This window comes from Chenopodium album, chromosome 23 (assembly GCF_948465745.1).
Source record: "Chenopodium album chromosome 23, dcCheAlbu1.1, whole genome shotgun sequence".
NCBI classification, from domain to species: Eukaryota; Viridiplantae; Streptophyta; class Magnoliopsida; order Caryophyllales; family Amaranthaceae; genus Chenopodium; species Chenopodium album.
Genome location: NC_137856.1, coordinates 32,608,064 through 32,631,989, shown reverse-complemented (window position 1 = coordinate 32,631,989; position 23,926 = coordinate 32,608,064). Strand labels below are relative to the sequence as shown.

The 23,926-nt window shown below is 33.9% G+C and overlaps 1 protein-coding gene across 1 annotated transcript; it reads left to right on the top strand.

Annotated features, from left to right (window-relative positions):
- The first annotated feature begins 19,220 nt into the window (after nucleotides 1-19,220).
- On the top strand, nucleotides 19,221-23,844 carry LOC145609724 (long-chain-alcohol oxidase FAO1-like). Its single transcript, XM_081665188.1, has 3 exons — nucleotides 19,221-19,445; nucleotides 19,561-19,833; nucleotides 21,851-23,844. The coding sequence occupies exons 1-3, from the start codon at nucleotides 19,221-19,223 to the stop codon at nucleotides 23,606-23,608; spliced, it is 2,256 nt and encodes a 751-aa protein (XP_081521314.1). The 3' UTR covers nucleotides 23,609-23,844.
- The last annotated feature ends 82 nt before the right edge of the window (nucleotides 23,845-23,926 follow it).

Below are 23,926 nucleotides of genomic sequence, written 5' to 3'. Positions count from 1 at the left end.
TCATTGCATGATTTTTTTCAACATTTATCCCGAGTTCCTCTTGGCCATGCAACGGCAACATCACCACCACCACCAACAACGGCACCGGCAACGCCCCGAGTCGACAATTGTCACTTGGAGGTAAGCCTATTCATGTGGTTGCACAAGGTTGCCAAACTATATATGGTTAGCAAATTATTCTTCTTTTACAAGTTTCAAAATAAGAAAAATCGATCATATGGGATATCATGTAATTAATTTTTTTATTTTTTATTTATTTTTTTTTTTTTTTTTTATGCAAATATCATGTAATTTTAATAGATTGTTCAATTCAATTTATACATAGTATTATTCTTAATTGAAATTAGCTTTAACATCAGCTAATTTATTCATGGGAACCGCTTAGTAATTTAGTGTTTAGACTTGAACAATTACATATAAATTGTTCAAATCCATATCATTAATCAAAGATAACATTAGAAAGAGGAGGCCAAGAAACAATCGATTGAAGAAATATGTGTAGATCTAGACGATCAATTATATATGTTTCTTATTTATGGGTTTTTTTTTTTTTTTTTTTTTTTTTTTTTTTTTTTTTTTTTTATAAATATACTTTTTATTTATTTATTATTAGGATTGTCTTAAATCTTAATTAGGAAAAGGGATGAGAAAATAGGGAACAAGGATGAAAACGAAAGGGCTTTTGCAAGCATTTTACTTCTATACTAAAAACAAATTCGGATGACTTTGGTTTATTTTTAGTAATATATTTGTGAAAATCGAGAACATTTAATTTCTGTTGTTGTTATGATAAAAAAAAAAAAAAAGTAATCAAAACAACAATGATTTGTACTCCATTATAATGATTTTGAAAAATTAACAATAATTATTTCCATAATTTAACAATTGACAAGATACTGCGCAAAGTGATATATCAATATATGAGTCATAGTACATCTAATTTTGATGAAGATACACATATGTAACAAATGATTAAATACACAAAATTCGAAAATAACCATTTACAGAGTATTTTTTCATCACATATGTAACAAATGATTAAAAACACAAAATACGAAATTAACCATTTACAAATATACTTGTTCATCACATCCCTTTGTAGCAAATCAAATCTCACTCATTTTTGTCACTTCACTTTATTCGTAGCTAGTTTTGATACAACAAAAATCAATTTTTTTTTTTGGACGGAATCATGTAAATTACATATAAGTAAAAATCATTAATTGTTTTTCTAACATTCATTTATTTAGATTTTAATTGTTTTACAATTAATCAAGAGTAGTTTTGGCGTTCATACAATTGTGTATGTGTCACGTGTATCCCTTCTTACACCAGTATAACGCCACATCATCATTCAACAACCTTTAGTTTCATGCCACATTGGATTAAAAATGCATGCAAAGAGATTAGAACCCAAACCTCATTGAATGGAAACCATATGTATTACCATCTAAGCTAGGCTTAATTCATGCTCTATAAATCCAAATGTATATATAAATATGTACATGTATCAGAATGTAGAATAAATTATTATTGTCATCGTATTATAATTTACTGACGTTAAAAAAATTATAAGTCTTTTAAAGCGTCTAATATAAAAATAAAATTATTCAAAGTATCATCCGGGGCAAAGCTCGAGTCACACACTAATTATATAATACTAACATGTTTCGTATTTGCATAAGAAAATACTTGTGTATATATCCACTATCCCCTCTCAAAAGTTCACAACTTATTTTTTGAGAAAATAATTAATAAAATTTCCATGTCCTCAACTTTAACAATCAGCAATTATTATTTGATTATTTCATTCCATACATACATACCAAATCAAAATGAGAATTAAATTTGAAGACAAACTGTTCCTAACAATAATATAATAATATCATCCAATCAATTATTAGTATCAAAAATATTAATTAAAGACTAATCTATCAGATCAAAATAAGAGATAATTATATAGTAATAAAGCTTTAAAAATGGGCATTATGAAAGATAAGTTTTACTCTTGTATGTAGTTATACCATATAATACATTTTATAAGGTGTGGATCGTTTACAAGTGATAAGAGTCAAAATATATGCATGATCCTTAACTATCAGCTAAATTAAGCTTTTAGTTGAGACTCAGGTATATGTTTTATACTATCAACATGTGACAGTTAATTATTTAGCCTGACTCGAGTATTGGAAAGTTGCTAAGCATACAAAACTTTGTGCTAACATTGATTTCAGGAACAACAGGGTGTAGTCAAACCACATTCAAAGGGAAAGCAACCTCTGAATCTTGAGCTCATGCACATGCCTTATCAAGATGTTAAAAATGTGCATAACGACCCACAAAGGGTGAGATTATATTGCAACTCTCATCTTGTTTAAACATTTGTCCCATACTTTCATTACCCATGTAAGCTTAGTTGTTAATATATATATATTATCGAAATTTGACCTAGCTACTCTTTGCTTAATTGGGTAACAGACTTAGGTTTAGTTTAGTTCTGGTCTATTTGATCTAAGAGTTATTTTTAGAATTCAAACTAACATGAACCCAATAAGATTCGCATGATATGATAATTTTAATTTTTTGTAACTTTTTATGTCTACATTACGGAGTTTCTATTAGGGTAAACTATATTAATGCCTGTGCAGTGTACGGATTTTACCAAAAAAAATTAATTTTGTGTAAATTAAAGTTATATATTATTAAAATAGTTTTAAAATCAATACGTAACTTAATTGCTACAACAATAATAATGATTGATAGTCTAGTCCTTAATTCAATGGTACTTACGAAATGAAAAAGAAAACAAACAAAATAGGGATGTGATGTGATAAAATGAGATTATAAAGAGGAAATGGATGGAATTTAGTTGATAGTCAAAGCTATCTCGTAATTTTTTGGAGATAAGAAAATAGTTACATTAGTTTTTTTTTCTAACACAATATAAAATGCATCTCATTAAATTAAAAAAACATGATTACCTAAAAAAAATGACCAAATATGAAATCATATCATACAAATATTCTTTAAAAAAATTTTGGCAAGAAAAGATACGAATTATAATATATTCAGAATAAAATTTTAGTTAATTGTGTATATATAGAAGATACTTGTGAAAACCAAAAACAAATCATATTATATAAATATTTTCTGCAAGAGAAGATGGAAGTTGGTTTTGGAGGGAAAATGACAGCACCAAGAATGACACTGACATGTATAATTCTTGGTGTTTGTTTTAGTATTATGTTATTGATTATTTTCAGTTGACAACAAACTTATTAATTGACTGTATGTACAAATTAGATGTTTTGTCTAATTTGTACAACTTTTGTTGTTTTTGTTTAGTACAAATTTTAATTAAGCTGATAATTGGATTAAGGGACAACAAAAGTTCAAAGATATCAACGTAGTCAAAGCAATCGAAGGACATTCAAAAGGAAAACAACCTCCGGTTGAATATCAATATGGTTCATCAAAGGTAAATGAATAAACCTTCATCTCCTTTTTATATGCTCAACTAATATAATAAATAGGTAAAATAAATAAACAGCTAATAAACTATAGAGCATAAGTAATATAATAAAAATAACTTAAGAGTCATGTTTCAGACTGATTATCTTACGGAAAAACTAACCAATTTTTATTTACACAATGCATTACAATTTTTGCTCGTTTTAAAACGTGGATTTTGTGAATCCAATTTATTCGATTTTTCTAATTGTAATAACTCGTTAACTTTGTACATGAATATGAATAGAGAAATTCACAGAGACGAAGTAGTGAACACAAACGAAGGGAACGAATCAACGCAAAGATGAGAACTATGCAAGCTTTAGTTCCCACTTGTGACAAGGTATGATGCCCTTAATTCATTTTTATTTTTTTCTCCTAATTGAATTTTGCAACATCATTTGCATGTACATATATAATAAACACTTAGACGATTATACTTATACTTGGTATAAACATATAGATGTTATTTCCTCGTGTTATTACTACATATATAAGAGACAATTTATATATATGTGCACAACAGACAATATGGCCTGACGCTCAATGTAACAGTACATTATAATTTACAGTGATTTGCGTTATTGATGATGAACTATTTTCCTAATTTTAGACCTACATAAAAGCATAATCTAATTTGCTTAATATGATACGAGAATGAATTGACTTAATGCCTTAGCTTATAGATACATAACAACACATGATGTAATCTTTAAGAGTACAATACAAATAGTGTTGTGCATGGTTTAATCTAGCTCGAATCATTCTATACTCACCTCAACGATGGGATGATTGAATGAAGGAGTATAGTATGAATGTGCTCCCTTTGAATCATCAGATAAAGGAGCTAAATTAATTTGTATAAGGAGTATAGAAGAAAAGCACGAGAATTTAGAAGTTTCATTGAAAGAATGTTGGCAAGTTAAGGAATTTGGAATATATAGTTCATCTATCTCAATTCTCAACTACATACGTAAACACATACGAGTATACGCACATTTTATAATACTCTACTATTTATACAATTTTGTCTCTAATAGGCACAATAGATAAGTTTTGATTATATTGCTGAAATACGGAGTAGTTACTTACTGTATATAGATAACGAAAAATATAAATTATTGAAATGTTCACATTAGTAGATTATTAAATTAATTAAATAATATTCATACGAAGGAAATAACTATTTAACTATCCTATTATCCAATCAGTTGCTCGATTTCGTTCCCGAAAACATTTTTATTTGTGCTTAGATATTTATGCCCTTGCTGGTGAGGCAAACTACTTGTTTTTGCCGACCTTGTAAGGTAACAAGTTATTGGAAGATTGCATGAAAATCACGTGAAAGTGTGAAACCATTGTTTTATTCTTTCGGTTGTTACCAAGTTGTCTTCTAACATTCCAGATGTAAAATTGGGCAGATGTTATAAAACACCTCATGTAAAACAATCAAATTAGACGTAGTACCAATCACAACTAAATGACCTCGTGGGTCCGTTGTGAATACTCAACAATTGTGCCCTTAGAGACCGTTATTATAGCCACCTATGAACTATGATATCAAGCCACGACGGTGGATAAAACCCGACTCGAATATTATCCAAATCAATCCAAAATTAAACTAAATAATTTATATATTATCATATACAATCTTCGTTAATTTTTAGTTGTAAAAATTTAAGGTATTATTTGTGAAATATAAATATTTTAAAATTTGCAATTAAAAATTAACAAAGGTAATATTAAAGTATCAAGTTAATCCAAACATTTTTAAAATTAATTGATAATAGATGGTGATGTCGTCTGACCGTGTGGTATGTTAGTCATTAACTTTCCTTTGTCTTGTAGGATAATTGATTCCAACTCACGTAATATTAATTTTTTCTGATTTATGTCTATAGAATTTTAAATTCATTAGACCGTACATTAATATATTATGATTAATTATGATCCATAGTCTAAGGAATTTCAATTCAAATTGATAACACTGTACATGTATTACAAGTTTATATAATTAACCAACAATTTCGTGAAAAATAATACTCCCTCCGTCCCTAAATTACATTTCTCTTTCTCTCTAGTATGTGAGGTTTTAATACTAGAAAGAGGAATGTAATTTAGGGACGGAGGGAGTACGGAGTATGAAGTATATATAAACAAAAGCTTCTCCTACTTAATTGATTGGCCTGGATTCAATTTCACCAAAAAAAAAAAAAAATTAAATTAAATTAAATGGATTCAATTTCACCAAAAAAAAAAAAAAAAGGATTCAATTCACCAAAAAAAATTTAAATTAATTGGATTCAAATTTTTTTTTTTAACAAAAAATGAAAAAGGAATGTTACTTAGAAAATTGTTTTATGTGAGTATATCCGTTACTGATGAAAACCAATTTTGTGGCTTAATATGCAGGGAGATCATGCGTCCATTTTGGACCATACAATTAAGTACATCAAATCCATGAAGCTTCAAATTAATGTAAATAAAATAAAAAATGCATCTTATATTTTTCATTCCATTTTTTGTCTTTAACGTTCTAATCCTTTAGCATTAATTGTAACAAAATCTAATTAAAGTTTATGTTGTTAATGTTGCACCTAGCAACAGATGATGTCAAGGTCAATTGGACAAAGCCAACTCCAAAATTTATATGCACCTCAAATGATGATGCAACCCACAATGGTCCCTAGACTCGGATATGGTACTTGGCCTTCTCACATGTCACCCTCGGGCTACACGTACATGGTTACACCCCCGTGTGATGGTGGCGTGCCTATACAACCCGTCCCTCAGGCTCAGGCTCAGGCTCAGACTCCGGGTACTTTTCCATCAATATTATGCCCTCTACAATTTTTATCTACCACTATTCCTACACCGGCTACTCCTACTGTGATGTCGTCTTTTGTCTCTCCTCTACCACAATTCACACCGTCGAATTCTTCTGATGCTGCATCTCATATCCAGCCTCGGATTTCTTGATTAGATCTATCTACTAATCTATATATACTACGTATTATAGTAAGACTTTTAAGCGTATAGAAGTGTAAAATATAATCACTACTTGTTAGCAAAACATATATGTACTAGTACAAAATGTTGTATAATTTTGTTTACTAGCTTCAAAGTAATCAAGCTTAAATTAGTAGGAACCATATATATGTAAAGCCTGTTGTGTACTTGTGTACATTTTTATAATTAAATCATAATTTTCCATTTCTTATGGCCTGTTCACATTTACTGCACTGAGTTGAACTGATTGGAGCTGAGCTGAACTGAACTGAACTAAACTAATTGGAGCTGAGCTGAACTGAACTGAACTAAACTAATTGGAGCTGAACTGAACTGAAATGAATATTTTATGAGAGAAGAAAATTAGAAATTGAACTGAAATGAACTGATTGGAGCTGAACTGAACTGATTGGAGCTGAATTGAAATTAAGTAATTATAAACAAGCCCCTATACAATGGAACTTTTTTGGCTTTCATAATATATACGAAGTATATATACTTGTCAATCAACGAACATTTGATAGGTTGTCATACACCTGTCAAAAATAAATTCCTAACAAAACCAACTAACAATGTAGTAGGATAAGTAGGGTCGAATCCACAGAGAGATGGCTATTTAATCTAACTTCTAAGGTATGGAGAAACTAAACTATGTCACGAAATTGGGATTGAAAAGTAGTCTAAATTAAAATAGGAATAAAACAATTAATAAAAAAGAGCTAGGGTTAAGGTTCACCATGTTTATAGTTCTAAATCTATCAAAAATCAATAACAATTCAATCAATCAATTATCTAAAGCAATTGCTAAGCCTACGGTCGGGTCTTAACGCTCTCAATTCAACATATGTAGTTCGGTCGCTAACATAATCAGAATTGCTAATTGTAGGTAAGCCTCTAAAAGTAAGATCTTTCGATTCAAACTCTTATTAACATGAATTAATCATACAATTGATCAGGTTGCAAGATTATCAATAAAAACACTATCAATTAGAGATATCAATAATCAAAATATTAAAATTATCAATCAAGATTCATAATATAAACATGGATTCCCAAACCCTAGAAATAAAACTACTCTAGCATGAAATAAATAAATAAAACTAGATCTAAGGAATAAAACATAATAAAAAGCAAGAAAATAAAAATAAAATACCTTAATGAATTGAAATAATAAACCCAAGAATCATCCATGGAAGAATCCATGGAGATGCCATGAGAAACTAGGGTTCGAGAGAAAACTAAAACGAACGTAAACTGATAAAAAAACATAAAAAGGCATAAGGGAAAATAATAATCCCTTGAGTATTTATATTATCCTAAAGCTAATCTAAAGATAAATAAATAAAATATGATAAGAAAATAAAAATAATAAAAGTTGTCATATGATTGGTCGCTTGAAGGAGTTATAATCGAAGTAGGATTCCTAGTAGATTGCGCGCACACCCCACCCATCGGGCGATGGGTGGCCGATGGTCGTACAAGCTGCACAAGGAGGAGTTCGACCAGCGGGCGCTGGCTTTCCATCGCCCCAACCAGCAGCTCCAGCACGAGCGCACTTCACGGCCATCGCCCGATGGCCGGGCGATGGGTTGGCAGCTTCGCAGGGTCAACTTTCAAGGGCTGTATCTCAAGATCTAGGAAGTGTATAGGGGCGTGCAACCTATCAATGGAAAGCTCTTCAAGTCTAGTTTCTGATGCAATTTGAATCGCTTTATTCCGATCTTTAGAACTCAAGTTATGATCAAAAGAGTGACCAAAGGTCTGTTTTGACACTTTGTAGACCATCGTTTTCCTTCGTTTCTAACTCAAATTCATTTCCGTAAAGTGCATAACGACCCTTGTGGATGCTATTTTCATTCCTCATACATATTAATCTCATACTAAGCTTCCAAAAACGCATATCCTTCATTGAGCGACATCGATTCATCAACTTTTCATCCTTTCATTGTCCGATTCTTCCACTACTAGAAAAAGCTCAATTACCGATGGGAAATACCGATGGTCAATAAAAGCCATCGGTAAAAAAATAATTTACCGATGGTTTTTTCAATCCATCGGTATTTCTCAAAATACCGATGGCCTGACCATCGGTATATTTTTTCCGATGGCTTTTATCCATCGGTGAATCTTATTTTTTTAAAAGAAAATTAAAATTATTTTCCGATGGTTAAAAGCCATCGGTAAAAAAAAATTACCGATGGTATTTTACCATTGGTATTTTACCGATGGCTTTTAACCATCGGTGTTCTTTAAAAAAAAAAAATTTACAAAATTAAAAAATCTAGAGTAACCCTAATCCGGGCTCCCCTCTCCTACGCCTCTTTCTTCTCTATTTCTCTCTCCTCCGCCTCTTTCTTCTTTCCTTTATCTTCTCTCCTCTCCTCTTCTCTCTCATACGCCTCCTCCTTCACCCACCTACTCCTCTCTCTCTCTCCTGTCTTCTTCTCTATCTTTCTCTTCCCTTCTCTTTCTCGATTTCGTCCTCTTTTCTCACCTCCGGTTTATTTTTCTCATGGTCTTCGTGGATTTTATTGGTCATTGTAGATGAATTTCGTGCGAATTCGGCGGCATTATGGTTTTTTTGGTCAAATTCGTCTACAGAAACTCCAGATCTGGAGTATTTATGGCCGAATATGACCATTTAAACCTTAAGTAGATGAATTTTGGCCATAATATTAAAGGTATGTTCGTTTTTGTTTGATTTTGTGTTGATTTTTATTTTTTTTTTAATTTGATTTTGTGGGTTGTTTGAGTTATTTAGTAGGTTTACTACTTTGATTTTGTGGGTTGATTTTGCTTTTTTAGTAGGTTTGGTTTTTGGTATGTGGGTTAATTTTGGCCATTTTTCTTGATTTGCATTATGTGGTTTGATTTTGGTTATTATTCTTAATTTTTGTTGTTTTTCATTTAATTGTTTGATGTTGGTTATTTTCTTGATTTTCGTTGTTTTTTTGTTTTCTGGGTTGATTTGCATGTTTTACCAGGGCGGAGGGTGGTCGTGATTGTCGGTTGGTGTTTGAGGTGGCGGTAGATGGTTTTGGGTGGTGGTGTGGGCAGTTTGGGTTGTATGGTAGGGGTAGGGGGTATGGGCAGTGGGTGGGTAGGGGGTGTATTATTTTTTTTTTATTTTTTTTAAAAATAATACCGATGGTTATTCCCATCGGTAAATCGAAAATACCGATGGGTGTTTGCCATCGGTAATATATCCCGATGGCTTAAGCTGTCGGTATTTTAAAAAAATCCGATGGTTTTTGGCCATCGGTAAAACCATCGGTATCCGGTTTACCGATGCCTTTTCCATCGGTATTTTCGTTTTTACCGATAAATTGTCATCCGATGGCCAAAATACCGATGGCAGCCATCGGTAAATTGAATACCGATGGTTTTTTATACTTTTACCGATGAATTTTGGCCATCGTTGGCTCATTTCTAGTAGTGTTCCAAAACCACTCCGAAAGCAGTCAAATGATTATGAAATCACCTGAAACATTAAGAAAAACACAAACGAAGCGTAATAGAGCACAAAACAAACAACTTATGCATTTGAGACCTAAAAAGCGACAAAAGACTCAAAAAGCAATTATAAAACTAGCGTAAACGTGCCTATAAATCCTATATAAATGTGATTCATCAATATTCATCTTTCACTAATACGAGAAATATATTTAATAGGCATTTGATACACGAGAGTGAGAATTTGGGGTTTAAGAGTGGAAATCAGAGGTATGGATTCATAAATTTTGTTTGGGTATTGTTGGAAAAGGATAGGGAATAAATGTTTCGTACATTTTTAACAAAAAAGAAAATTAATTCGTACAAAATTAATTCACAACTGTACTCTTATGAAGTTATGCTCCTTTTTTTTTTTCCTTCTTTTCATTGATAGCAAATTGGTCTTGCTGTACAACAAACAAGGGGATTTAATTAGATGGGATCAACACTCTTAACCCTAGTTTTTTATTTTACATGAAGAAGTTAATGTCTTTTAAGAAGTTAATATCTTTATTATAAAAATATAGACATTAATTGAGATTAACCCAATAACATTTAGAAATTTAAAATTTCATTAATTTTTTATAATATACTAATAAAACATATAAGTCAATGCTCATACAAGAATAATATCATACATATTACAAATAAGGGCCTGTTCTGATTAACTGAATAGAGCTGAATTGAACTGAACTTATTGGAGCCAAATGAACTGAACTGAATTGAATATTTTATGAGAGAAGAAAATTAAAATAAAAAGTGAACTGAACTGAACTTATTGGAGCTGAACTGAAAATAAGGTGAAGAGAACATACCTTAAGACTGGAACTAATCACGGTTTAGTTGTCTCCTAATTAAAAAATTAAATTAATTAATGTCTTATAATAGATGAAGTCTCTCTTCTTTGGTCACCTAAACTCCCGTATATTGTGCATGAGTTGTTTACATGTAGCATGCAATTTTCTTCTTTTACTAGAAGACTCAACCATACAATAATTGGTGCTTTGACAAGTGTTAAGGTAGAATTGCAGAATTATCCAATAATTAAGTAATTAATAATCACAGTTTAGTTGAAAATTACATCACCCCCCCCCCCCCTAGAGAAACTAAAACAAACATACCAACTAACCTAATCAATAATACAAGACTCATGCACATTACATTAGCCTTCAAAATCTTTTATTAGCCTTATTTTTTGTTAATTGCTTTCCAACTTAGATTTTATTTATACCCTAAGGTCCCTAACACATAAATTTTAAGTACAACAAATTATTAAATCCATGTACCTTGCCCAAAAAAAAACAAAAAAAAAAAAAAAAAAAAAGATGTCACATTTAGTGGTTGGTTGCATAACATGCATTTATTCATAATTTCCTAAAATAGTAAATCTTCACATCAACCTTTAATACCAATTTTCATTTTTGTTTGAGGAATGTAATGTTGAGAAAATGAGTGAACCTTATAAAAGACACAAGTACATAACTATGCGTTGTGAAACATTGTAAAATTCAATAATGTGGGGGTAAGAGGTATAAATTATTAGGTGAGAAAAAAACATAATTCGTGTTGTATTCATGTCTTGTTGAAGTAAGAAAATTAAATTGCAATTAAAATGTACAAAAAAAACCAGTTTCTATTTTTAAAAACATACTACTTTGGTTCTCATCGTGGTCACAAGCCAACAGAATTTGTGTTAAATGATACTATCATGGATTCTACCATGCATGTGAACAACTAACTCATTTAGTGTTCTAGCTATAGAAGTACTTATTCAGATAAGCCTAGTAAAAATGATAGAGATGGATTCCTATATGAGTAATCTTTGCGTACAAGGAGAGTATACTATTAAGTTAAAAGTACATACCCTTAACTTATAATTTAGACTCTTGTCTGACCTTCCTCGCAAAAGCTATTGTCCATTGCAATAGCCTCCTAGGGATTTTACAATTTCTGATATTTTATTGAAGGCGATAATCTCACAGTTATTACTATTTTGCAGGGTTATTTCAGATTTTCAGCTATTCATGCAAACTACAACTTTTTATGGCAGATGTCAAGACTATTTTGGATTCTTTTTCGAGATTTTAGGCACAACATATCTAATCTATCACAATGGAAAACGGGCAGCAGACTATGTTGCCTATCTATACTATTCTTCTCCGATCCGACTCATCAAAATATACATAGTATATCAAAATATTGATATACATAATACATATGGTCAGTCAGTTTAATTTAAGTTGAGTATCTTGATATGTCGAATTATAGAGGGTAAAGAGTTGGTCAAAACAAATGTAAAGGAGCGCTATTACGAACAATATCGTGTACACATAGCCGCATAGGTGAAGATTGTTGGAAATTCTTGATGAAAAACAAGAAAAGATAACGAACCTAGACACTTGGTTGAACGAACCCAGTCATGTGGTTGAAAGAACTTAGACACCTTTGTGTTTGTAATGTATCCAGTCAATTGGTTGAACGAACCTAGTCACTAGGTTGAACGAACCTAGACACCTTTGTGTTTGTAACGTATCCAGTCACTTGAATGAACGAACCTAGCCACCTTCATGTTGTGATGTATCTAGTCATTTGGCTGAATGAACCTAGACAAATTCATATGGTTACCATGAGTTGTTTTACCCTATAAATACCATTGCTCTCATCAGTCACAAAACACAACAATTCCAATCTTCTCTCTTCTCTAAAATACTAAACACTATTCTTGAGTTTCTGGGCAAGTATTCTGAATTCCAGTCGGGTTTGTGAGTGCACATAAACTCCGGCGCCGTGCTTATCCTGGAGGGCGACCGCATCTAGTCTACTGCACCGGGAGGTAGCGCGGAATCGTCTTTTAGGTCAGTGGTTCTCCACGACGCGGCTATTGTCAGTTTGGTTCACGCATCAAGAGATAAGTTAATTCTGTTTTATTGCTTATTAGTATAACAATCTAAAAGACGATTATGGCTTCCAAATTCCTTGTTCCTGATATGTCTAAACTAGAACCTCTTGATGGAAAGAATTATAAACGTTGGGCTGTTAGGATGCATTTTTATTTGGAGCAGATTGATGTTGCATATGTTCTTGATGATATTGTTGAACCTGTTGATAAAGATGATTTGTCTGAATCTGAGATTAAGTTTTCTAAGGATGATAGAACTTGTAAGGGCATGTTGTTGCATTATATGTCGAATAGTCTGTTGGATATTTATATGGGTTTTTATCATGCTAAGGATATTTGGGATGCTTTAGAGAAAAAATATGGAACTGATGATGCTGGTACTAAACGTTATTGTGTTAGTAAGTGGTTAAGTTTTCAAGTTGTTGATGATAAGCCTATTATTGATCAGATTCATGCTTATGAGAGTATTTGTATTAATATGGCTGCTGAAGGTCTGTCTATTTGTGATACTACCCTTGCTATTGTTCTGATTGAGAAACTCCCTCCCTCTTGGAAGGATTTTCGTAACCAACTCATGCACAAAAAGAAAGACCTAACCTTAGAGGAACTTGCTGCCCACCTCAAAATTGAGGAGGAAAACCGTATCAAAGACAAAACCCCTTCTGTTTTTCCTTCCTCTTCTTCTGCCAAAGCCAACCTTGTTGAACCCAAATCAAACAACCAGTCCAAAGTCAAAAACAGTAACCTTAAGCCTAATGGGAAAATTCAGAAGTACAAGTTTAAGGGGATCTGTTATGAGTGTGGTTTGACTGGTCACAGGGCTAGAGATTGCAGGGTCAAGAAGAAGAATGGGCAAAGTCAAGCAAATCTTATTGAGGATTCTGACGTTATTGTTGCTGTTGTTTTAGAAGCTAACTTTACAGGTAATGCTGCTGAGTGGATTGTTGACACTGGAGCTACCAGGCACATCTGCGCCAACAAGGACATGTTCACTACCTATGACAAGGTTGAAGGTGAAAATGTCTTCATGGGCAACTCAGCTTCTGCTTCTATCCAAGGCAAAGGGAAGATCGTTCTCACTCTCACTTCTGAAAAATTGCTTACTCTCACTAATGTTTTGCATGTTCCAGAAATGCGCAGGAATTTAATTTCTGGCAGTTTGCTCATGAAAGCTGGACTGAAGCTCTCCTTTGATTATGATAGATTAGTTCTTACTCGCAATGGGGAATTTGTGGGGAAGGGCTTTTGTAATGGGGGGCTTTTTACTCTTGATGTTAAAGTTGACACTATGAATAAGAATGCTAGTACTTCTTCTGCTTATATTGCTGAGTCTATTGATTTATGGCATGCTAGATTAGGTCACGTTAATATTGATTCTATTAAAAGGCTTAAACACTTAAATTTGATTCCAAGTTTTTCTAACACTGATTTTTCAAAATGTCAAGTTTGTGTTGAAGCCAAATTTACTAAGAAGCCATTTAAATCAGTAGATAGACAGACTGAAGTACTAGAACTTGTTCATAGTGACTTAGGTGATTTTAATAATCACGAAAGTAGAGGGGGTAAAAGGTATTATATTACTTTTGTTGATGATTGTTCACGTTTTTGCATGGTTTATCTTCTCAGGTCTAAGGACGAAGCTGAGGAAATGTTCCTCAAATATAAAGCTGAGGTAGAAAACCAGTTAGACAAAAACATCAAGAGGGTTAGGAGTGACAGGGGTGGTGAGTACAGCCCTGACACTCTTAAGGCATTTTGTGAGCAACTTGGCATTGTTCATGAGACGACGGCTCCCTATTCACCCGAACAAAACGGTATAGCTGAAAGGAAAAATAGAACTTTAAAGAATATGATGAATTCTATGCTTATTAGTTCTGGGATTCCTAATAACATGTGGGGGGAGGTTATTCTTTCTGCTTGTCATGTTTTGAACAGGGTTCCTCACAAAAAGCTTGACAAGACTCCATACGAAATATGGAAAGGTCGAGCGCCAAACCTGAAATACTTGAAAGTGTGGGGGTGCCTAGCAAAAGTAGGCATACCTAGCTTCAAGAGGGATAAGATTGGTCCCAAAACTGTTGATGCTATTTTTATTGGCTATGCTTATCAAAGTGCAGCTTATCGTTTCCTTGTTAAAGGTGCTAACAATTCTTATGCAGGTGGTCATATCATTGAAGCAAGAGATGCTGAGTTCTTTGAGAACATTTTTCCTTTGAAAATGTCTCCTTCTAATGATAGTGAATTGCATGCTAGTAGTTCTGTTAGTTTACCTATTGCTAATGCTCCTATTACTAACAATGATTCTGTTTTGGAGCCAAGGAGAAGCAAAAGGGCAAGAAAGGAAAATAGTTTTGGTCCTGATTTTATTACTTCTTATTTATCTGAATCTTCCTTAATTGATGATGATTTTGTGCATATTTTTGTTTTGAAAGATGATCCAAGAACCTATGATGAGGCAATGAGGTCAGTTGATGCTGTTTTTTGGAAAGAAGCAATTGATAGTGAATTACAATCAATTCTCAATAATAACACTTGGGAATTGGTTGAACTTCCTAGAGGTTGTAAGCCCATTACTTGTAAATGGATCTTTCGGAAAAAATTAAAGGCCGATGGATCCATAGACAAGTATAAGGCAAGGATAGTGGTAAGGGGTTTTACTCAAAAGTTTGGCATTGATTATTTTGATACTTATTCCCCTGTTACTAAAATTGCAACCATTAGGACTTTAATTGCTCTTGCTTGCATTTTTGATCTTGTTGTTCATCAAATGGATGTCAAAACTGCATTTTTGAATGGTGACTTGGATGAGGAGATTTACATGATCCAACCTGAAGGGTTCGTTGTTCCGGGCAAAGAGGAAAAGGTTTGTAAGTTAGTCAAGTCATTGTATGGGCTTAAACAAGCTCCAAAGCAATGGCATGACAAATTCGATAAGACTATGACTGGTAATGGTTTTCTTGTTAATGAAGGTGACTCTTGTGTTTATTTTAAGCATGATAGTCATGGATGTGTAATTATTTGTCTTTATGTGGATGATATGTTGATTTTTGGGACTAACTTGGATCGTGTAAATGAGACAAAACAATTTTTGAGTTCGAATTTTGAAATGAAAGACATGGGTGAGGCAGATGTGATTTTGGGAGTAAAAATCAAAAGGACTCCAAATGGCATCTGTCTTAATCAGTCACACTATGTTGAAAAACTTCTTAAAAAGTTTGACTCATTAAATGTCGATCCAGTTAAGACTCCCTATGACCCAAGTTTCCACCTAAAGAAAAATAATGGTAATCCAGTTAATCAGTCTGAATATGCTAGAATTATTGGTAGTGTTATGTTTCTTATGAACTACACTAGACCTGACATTACTTACTCTGTTAGTAGGTTGAGCAGGTACACTCATAATCCAAGCAGTGATCATTGGATTGCTCTAAGGAGGTTGCTTAGGTACCTTAAGGGTACTATGGATCGGGGTTTGCACTACTCCAAATTTCCTGGAGTTTTGGAGGATTTTTGTGATGCCAACTGGGTATCCGATAATGATGAAGTTAACTCCACTAGTGGCTATGTCTTCACCCTTGGGGTGGAGCCGTATCCTGGAAATCTTGTAAGCAATCTTGTACTGCTATGTCTACTATGGAATCTGAGTTTATTGCTCTTGAATTGGCAGGTCATGAGGCAGAATGGTTGAGGAACATGCTTGCAGATATCCCACTGTGGGGGAAGCCAGCTCCTTCAGTTGCACTTCATTGTGATTCGCAAGCCGCTATTGCTGTTGCACACAACCATGCCTATAATGGGAAGAAGAGACACATCTGTCTGAGGCATAAAGCCGTCAGAAATTTGTTGTCTGAAGGGGTGATATCACTGGACTATGTTAAGTCCGAAAAGAACATTGCGGATCCGTTAACTAAAGGCCTATGTAAAAAACTAGTTTTGGAAACATCGGAAGAGATGGGGCTAAAGCCCGTTGTATGAATTGTGAAATAATGAACTCCTACTCACTATGAGTTCAAAGGGGAACATTATGTAATAATTCGGAAGCACATTTTATTTTATTTGTCCATCTCTAGATGTTTGTTTTGTGCTTAGATACAAATGAGAAGGAGGTTGAGCATACGGCTCTTAATGAACCCATATCCATATTTTTGGAGGTGTGTTGTAGCTCACACTTGATGGAGTTCACCTACTTAGGTGTGGAAGTGTGGCCGCTTCCTATGAGTATTTCGTGGGCTTATACTCTAGAGCACCTATGAGCATCCAGGCTGGACGTATGGCTAGTATAATGCGTCACTTTTATTCGCGGAATTTCAGAATATTATACATGTTCAATTGTGTGGCTCAAAGTGACGGGTCCCTAACTCCCTATTGAGTTCAAGACGAAGGTCACTTGGTAGGTGAGGGATCATAGCTTGATGTCCACTATGTGTTAATTCAAGTCGCGAGACATTGACACTTATGCAATTGTTTTGTTTTGCCCAGAAATCATTTTTTCATTCTTTTCTTTTTCCTCATCTTCGAATCTGTGGGGGATTGTTGGAAATTCTTGATGAAAAACAAGAAAAGATAACGAACCTAGACACTTGGTTGAACGAACCCAGTCATGTGGTTGAAAGAACTTAGACACCTTTGTGTTTGTAATGTATCCAGTCAATTGGTTGAACGAACCTAGTCACTAGGTTGAACGAACCTAGACACCTTTGTGTTTGTAACATATCCAGTCACTTGAATGAACGAACCTAGCCACCTTCATGTTGTGATGTATCTAGTCATTTGGCTGAATGAACCTAGACAAATTCATATGGTTACCATGAGTTGTTTTACCCTATAAATACCATTGCTCTCATCAGTCACAAAACACAACAATTCCAATCTTCTCTCTTCTCTAAAATACTAAACACTATTCTTGAGTTTTTGGGCAAGTATTCTGAATTCCAGTCGGGTTTGTGAGTGCACATAAACTCCGGCGCCGTGCTTATCCTGGAGGGCGACCGCATCTAGTCTACTGCACCGGGAGGTAGCGCGGAATCGTCTTTTAGGTCAGTGGTTCTCCACGACGCGGCTATTGTCAGTTTGGTTCACGTATCAAGAGATAAGTTAATTCTGTTTTATTGCTTATTAGTATAACAAAGATTATTCCCAAACGGATAAATTACACAAGCACGTATTCTATGTGTGTGTATGTGTTGCAACAAAATAAATCATTACCATTCATTGTATTACTTATTACATATTACAACAAATTAAATGCGATCATATGCCAACAAATTAAATGCCCGTTATATAGGCTCACGATTAACACGCTAAAGCTGAAATTAAGCAACTAAACAATGTATAACTACGGAACATGGCAAACTAATCTCACTACTCTTCCCTGATTATGTCTGAATTGATGCTGACAAAATAACTAGACAAATTTTAATCCTAGAAATCATCACTAACAATTAACATCCACAAATTTTAATCCTAGAAATCATCACTAACAATTAACATCCATTAAATAATCATGAGAATAAAATTAATAAGCATTTAATTCAATAAAAAAATGGCATTATAGCAAGGGCTTCAGATTATTTTCAGTTCAGTTGAGTTCCAATAAGTTCAGTTCAGTCAATCAGAACAGGCCCTAAGTGTACATTATGCAAATATGTGAGTATTGACTGCGCACCCAACATAGAGCTAGTAAGTTTACGAGGATCAAGGTGTGTTCTTTTCACCTAAATATATCTACACTTAACCAATTAGTTTTGATTAACTCTAATTAATATTGAGATTTATGATGTATGTATAGCTGGTTAGACCTGATAAACCCTGAATTTCTTAATCTGGGTGAATAGAATATACCCTCATTACTAAGCCCATAAATGTGAATTATGTGATGTTTCACATTAGGATGATTCTTTTTTAATTTTTCAGAAATTAATTATCTTTATCTTATCAATTAAGTACGAGTACTTTCTATCAAACCCCTTTTTAATTCACAAATTTATTGTACTTTTATAAAGTTACATCTCGTCCTCATTTTTTAATTTGGCGTTGAGATATGATATTTAAAGTCCCACATGCATTATTAGGCAATTAATTACCGACCATTTTTGTCTAATTTGCGTTTAAATATGATTACGACTGTGCTTGTTACTTAATCAGTATGATAAAAAAAAAATATCTTCAATAATTATGCAATTTGCAACCGTTATATCTCACGTAAAGCTAGTTTCTAATACTATAAATACGCACGCAAACAACCAAACAAACCATACACATTTCAACACACACTTTAGCAAACATATATTTTCATACACGAAAAAAAAAAATGAAGAAGGTAAACCAAAGTCATCCTAGATTAAGAAAATCATGGGAGAAAAAAACCTATGAACAAATAATTTCTTCCTCAGAAATGGACTCCTTAACAAGTATTTGTGAAGCTCTCTTCCCTCCACTTGATCCTCCATCTAAACTCGATCATCATCAACCAATCAATAACTCTATCAAAACCTTCTATCAATCCTCTGGATCTCAAAAACCAATACCTTCTGAGGTAATAATCAATTACTACGTACATATATACTTTAATTCCCTGTATAGTATTTTATAGTCACGTTGATAGTGTAAATTTATCAGGGTCATTTGTTTTTTTTCCCCTTGTGGTTTAGGTAGCGGGGGTGATGAAAGATAGAGGATTGCCGGAGGCAGTGATATTGGTAAGGCTAGTATTATGGTTACTATCAACAAGATTAGGGACACTTTTGTTATGTGGGTCTCTTTGTTTTGGTAAAGAATGGCCTTACATAACAAAGTTCTCTCATTTGGCAACTGAAAGAAGAGAGAAAATTCTACAGAATTGGTCACGTCACAAGTTCTTTAGTCCACTAAGATTGGTCTTCTATTTTCTCAAGTCATTGTGCCTCTACTTCGTCTTTTCCTTGGTAATTAATCTTTATTTCTGTATATATTTACTTTGCTTTTTATTTAAATAATATAAGAAGTAGTAGATATTTATTTATGTCATATAATATTAAGCTTTGGATGTTGCTTAAGAATTTAGTTACTATAATAACTTTGGTCATCTCTTTTTGTAGTAAATAGATTAGATAATAATTGTATTGTTTGTCAATGTCATGATGAATATAACGTTGTTTTAATCTTTATACTTTCGTGATGTACACTTGTTAAAATATTATATGATATGTTTTTAAACGGGGAAAATATAGATGTGATTAAAGTAAATGAAAGATCGAGAACACCAAGTAGTATATATGTTCAAAATCAATATTTTGAGATAGACAAAAACGATAAGTGTAAAGGTAAGGGATGGGAGATTGGAAGGACTATTATTACTATGTCGTCTATGTGTGCTCCAAGAAAATATAATGTTCACATGGGTTGAAATATATTAAAAGTACTTAGGTCGACTTTGAGTATATATGTATATGTTTGGTTCGAAAGATGATCATTTTCTCAAAAATGTTCGTTTTCTCATTTTTCTTTGTTTGGCTTGTAAACTTTACACACTGGAATGTTGGGAAAGTATACGCCACTAATTTGTAGAGTTCACTAGGACTCTAATAACATGGCGTTGGTATTAAATTGTGTTTAGATGGTATCATCATCTAAATACCAAAATACTTATTCAGTAGTACCAACAAATGCAAAAATGTTTAATTGGTATCAATATAATCTTTGCTGATATTTAAATGATACCATATTACAATTTAATACCAACGCCGTGTTATTAGATTCCTAGTCAAATTAGTGTCTTAGACAATGTTGTTATCCAAATAGTAAGCAAGTGCTCGGAATTTACTTATGAAGTGGCATATTTTTTGTCCCTTCTCTTTGTTTCTATCGTATAGGGGTCTTCTCGTGCATGGTCCAATTCCTCCATAAGATTATAATACATGAGCTAGGAAACAATATAAATGGTTATGATTTTTTATTTTCAAAAGTAATTACTCATCTAGCTGAAAATTTCTCTTTAATTCTCTATCACACCTTCCCAACGGTATTCTATGATTTTTGGGAAGGGACGAGAAACGTACCTAATCGTCCAATTACAATTTTTTTTTTTTTTAATTTATTATATTTTTATGGTAAGGAATTAGATAAATGAAGTTTGAATATGATATGATATGATAAATTTTTCATAGAAAAAAAATGTCTAAGTTGGTCAACTGTTTTTAGCTGTAAAATTTGATGGTTATAGATAAGTCAAGCAAGTTCATTGCAATATTTAATGAGCTTTTAGGGCACCGTTAATAATTAATGATTTAGTCATTTGGCTAAAAGGTCTTTTGATTTGTTATTTATTTTAATAAGTCACAATTTATTTATATAAGCTGAACCGAACATAGCCTAACTTAGGTGTGATATTAATCAATTTCGGTTATTCCGTTTTATGAGGAAAGACTTTCTTACATAGACATCATTGTACTTCACTTTCTTTTTTTCTTTTGAAGGGGGTAAAGTTTGGCAAGCAATTATCCTATAAATTTTGTAGGGATATACATTATGTATGGTACGTGCGTCACTATTACCTACATTCAATAAATTGTTGCTTGGCATTAGAAATAGAACATATACCCCGTAGAAGGAAGAAGAAAAAACCTAATATTAGTTCGTATTATTACTTTATTAGTACTAATTTGTAATTAATATGTATAGTACGTTAATCGGCAGATAGAACAAGATTTATAATCTCTACAGTCCAATCATTTCGCATAAACATGTCTTTGATGTAGAGCAAGTCTTGGATAAAATCGTTTTATACCTATATATCACGAGTAAATAAATTTAGCGGAAAAAAAAAATTTAAGCTTTTCCTGGAACTAATTTCATAATAAATTGTGGATTGTCTGTAAACTTTAATTTTGCTGCTTGTGTTATAAACTTATAGTCTAGTATACCAAATCAATATTAGCAATACTAATTATTAATGATTAACAGGTGGATGATAACTCTCATAACGCGGTATGGGAGGCAATAGATTATGAACCTGATACCACCACCACAGATAACAAAGCAAACAACCAAGGGCGGCCTCTAGAAACTGGTATCGTCGAGACCCTCTATGAAACTCCATCGACCCTATTCCAATCTCTCACGAGTAAAGGTCTCGATGTCAGAGAGAACACCAAAGATAACCTCTACAAGATTAAGTGTGATGTTGTTATTGTGGGATCTGGTTGTGGGGGAGGAGTGGCAGCTGCAATCCTTGCTGCAGCAGGCCAAAAGGTGGTGGTCCTCGAAAAAGGAAACTACTACACTGCCCCTGACTATTCGTCCCTTGAAGGCCCCACGATGAACGAGCTCATGGAGAAAGGCGGAATGATCCCCACCACTGATGGTGCTGTCATGCTACTTGCAGGGTCTACTGTTGGGGGAGGGACTGCTGTCAACTGGTCTGCTGCCCTGAACACTCCAGACCCTGTCTTAAAAGAGTGGGCTGAGGAACAAGGGTTAGGCTTGTTTGGTAGTCCACAGTACAAGTTTGCCATGCAGGCTGTAACTCAAAGGCTTGGTGTTACAACTGAGTGTGTGAAGGAAGGATTTCAGAACCAGGTCCTGAGAAAAGGGTGTAAGAATTTAGGCCTAGAAGTCGACCAAGTTCCACGGAATTCCTCTGAGGCTCACTACTGTGGATCCTGCTACTACGGATGCAGGACTGCGGACAAGCAAGGGACTGATGTGACCTGGCTTGTCGATGCTGTCAACTTAGGAGCAGTGATAATCACTGGCTGCAAAGCTGAGAGGCTTCTCTTCACAAAAAATGGCCGCAAGAGAGCGAAAAGATGTGTTGGAGTTTTAGCAAGATCAATAAATGAGAAGATCCCGAGAAAGTTTGAGATTGAAGCCAAGGTGACCATTTCAGCTTGTGGGTCATTACTGACACCTCCGCTATTGATCTCAAGTGGACTGAGGAACAAACAAATTGGAAAGAACCTCCACCTCCATCCATCCCTGATGGTGTGGGGATATTTTCCAGATCAGGGACCCACTTCACATTTCGAGGGAAAGAGCTACGAAGGTGGGCTGATCACATCTGCACATAAAGTGGCACCAGATCAAAGGTCCAACACCATGCCGAGGGCCTTGATAGAGACACCTGCCCTAGGGCCAGCTGCTTGTGCTGCCCTCTTCTGCCCTTGGGAGTCAGGCAGTGATATAAAGAGGAAAATGTTAAGGTATTCTAGGACCGCCAATTTGTTTGTGATGGTGAGGGACAAAGGGTCTGGAGAAGTCTGGTCAGAGCAGAGGATCAGCTATGGGTTAAGTGCAGAGGACAGAGAAAATATGACAGCAGGGCTCCGGAGAGCCTTGAAGATTCTGATTGCAGCTGGTGCTGTTGAGGTTGGGACTTATAGGAGCGATGGACAGAGAATTGAGTGTAAAGGAAAGAGTGAGGATGAAATAGAGGAATTTTTAGGATCAGTTTCTGCTACCAAAGGGCCTTTGACAGCTCGTTTCTGGGCAGTTTACTGCACGGCCCACCAGATGGGAAGTTGCAGGATGGGGAGGAGAGAAAATGAAGGTGCAGTTGATGAGAATGGGGAGAGTTGGGAAGCAGAAGGATTGTTTGTATGTGATGGAAGTGTTCTGCCTAGTGCTGTTGGTGTAAATCCTATGATCACTATACAATCTACTGCTTACTGTATAGCAAAGAAGCTTGCCGAATCTCTGAAGAATGGGGAGTTCAACATCTAGATAGGTTTTTGTTCTGTAATCTGCATTTCTAACTGACTAATAAATTTAAAATTAGGTGGGTTTGTTTCACATAGTAGGGAGGTATGAGTAAATTCTTTCTTGTGAACTGTGTGGTTTTTCTTTGAAGGTTAGATCAATATGTTAAACAATAGATAAACTGTTTTATTTCTCACCAGTACAGCAGTTCCAAAATCTAACTCAGAATCATGAACCAGCGTAATTTGACAGCCATACAATCTGATTATGAATACTCGTGGAATATGCATTCTAATATTCCAATGTAATAGGTGACTGGTTTACAAGACAACAGTAGAAAGA

Bases quoted from the DNA above. Each gene is read 5' to 3' on its own strand.
- LOC145609724 (XM_081665188.1), top strand. From the start codon at position 19,221: ATGAAGAAGGTAAACCAAAGTCATCCTAGATTAAGAAAATCATGGGAG. The intron at 19,446-19,560 runs GTAATAATCAAT...CTTGTGGTTTAG, and splicing joins AAAAACCAATACCTTCTGAG to GTAGCGGGGGTGATGAAAGA. The intron at 19,834-21,850 runs GTAATTAATCTT...AATGATTAACAG, and splicing joins TCTACTTCGTCTTTTCCTTG to GTGGATGATAACTCTCATAA.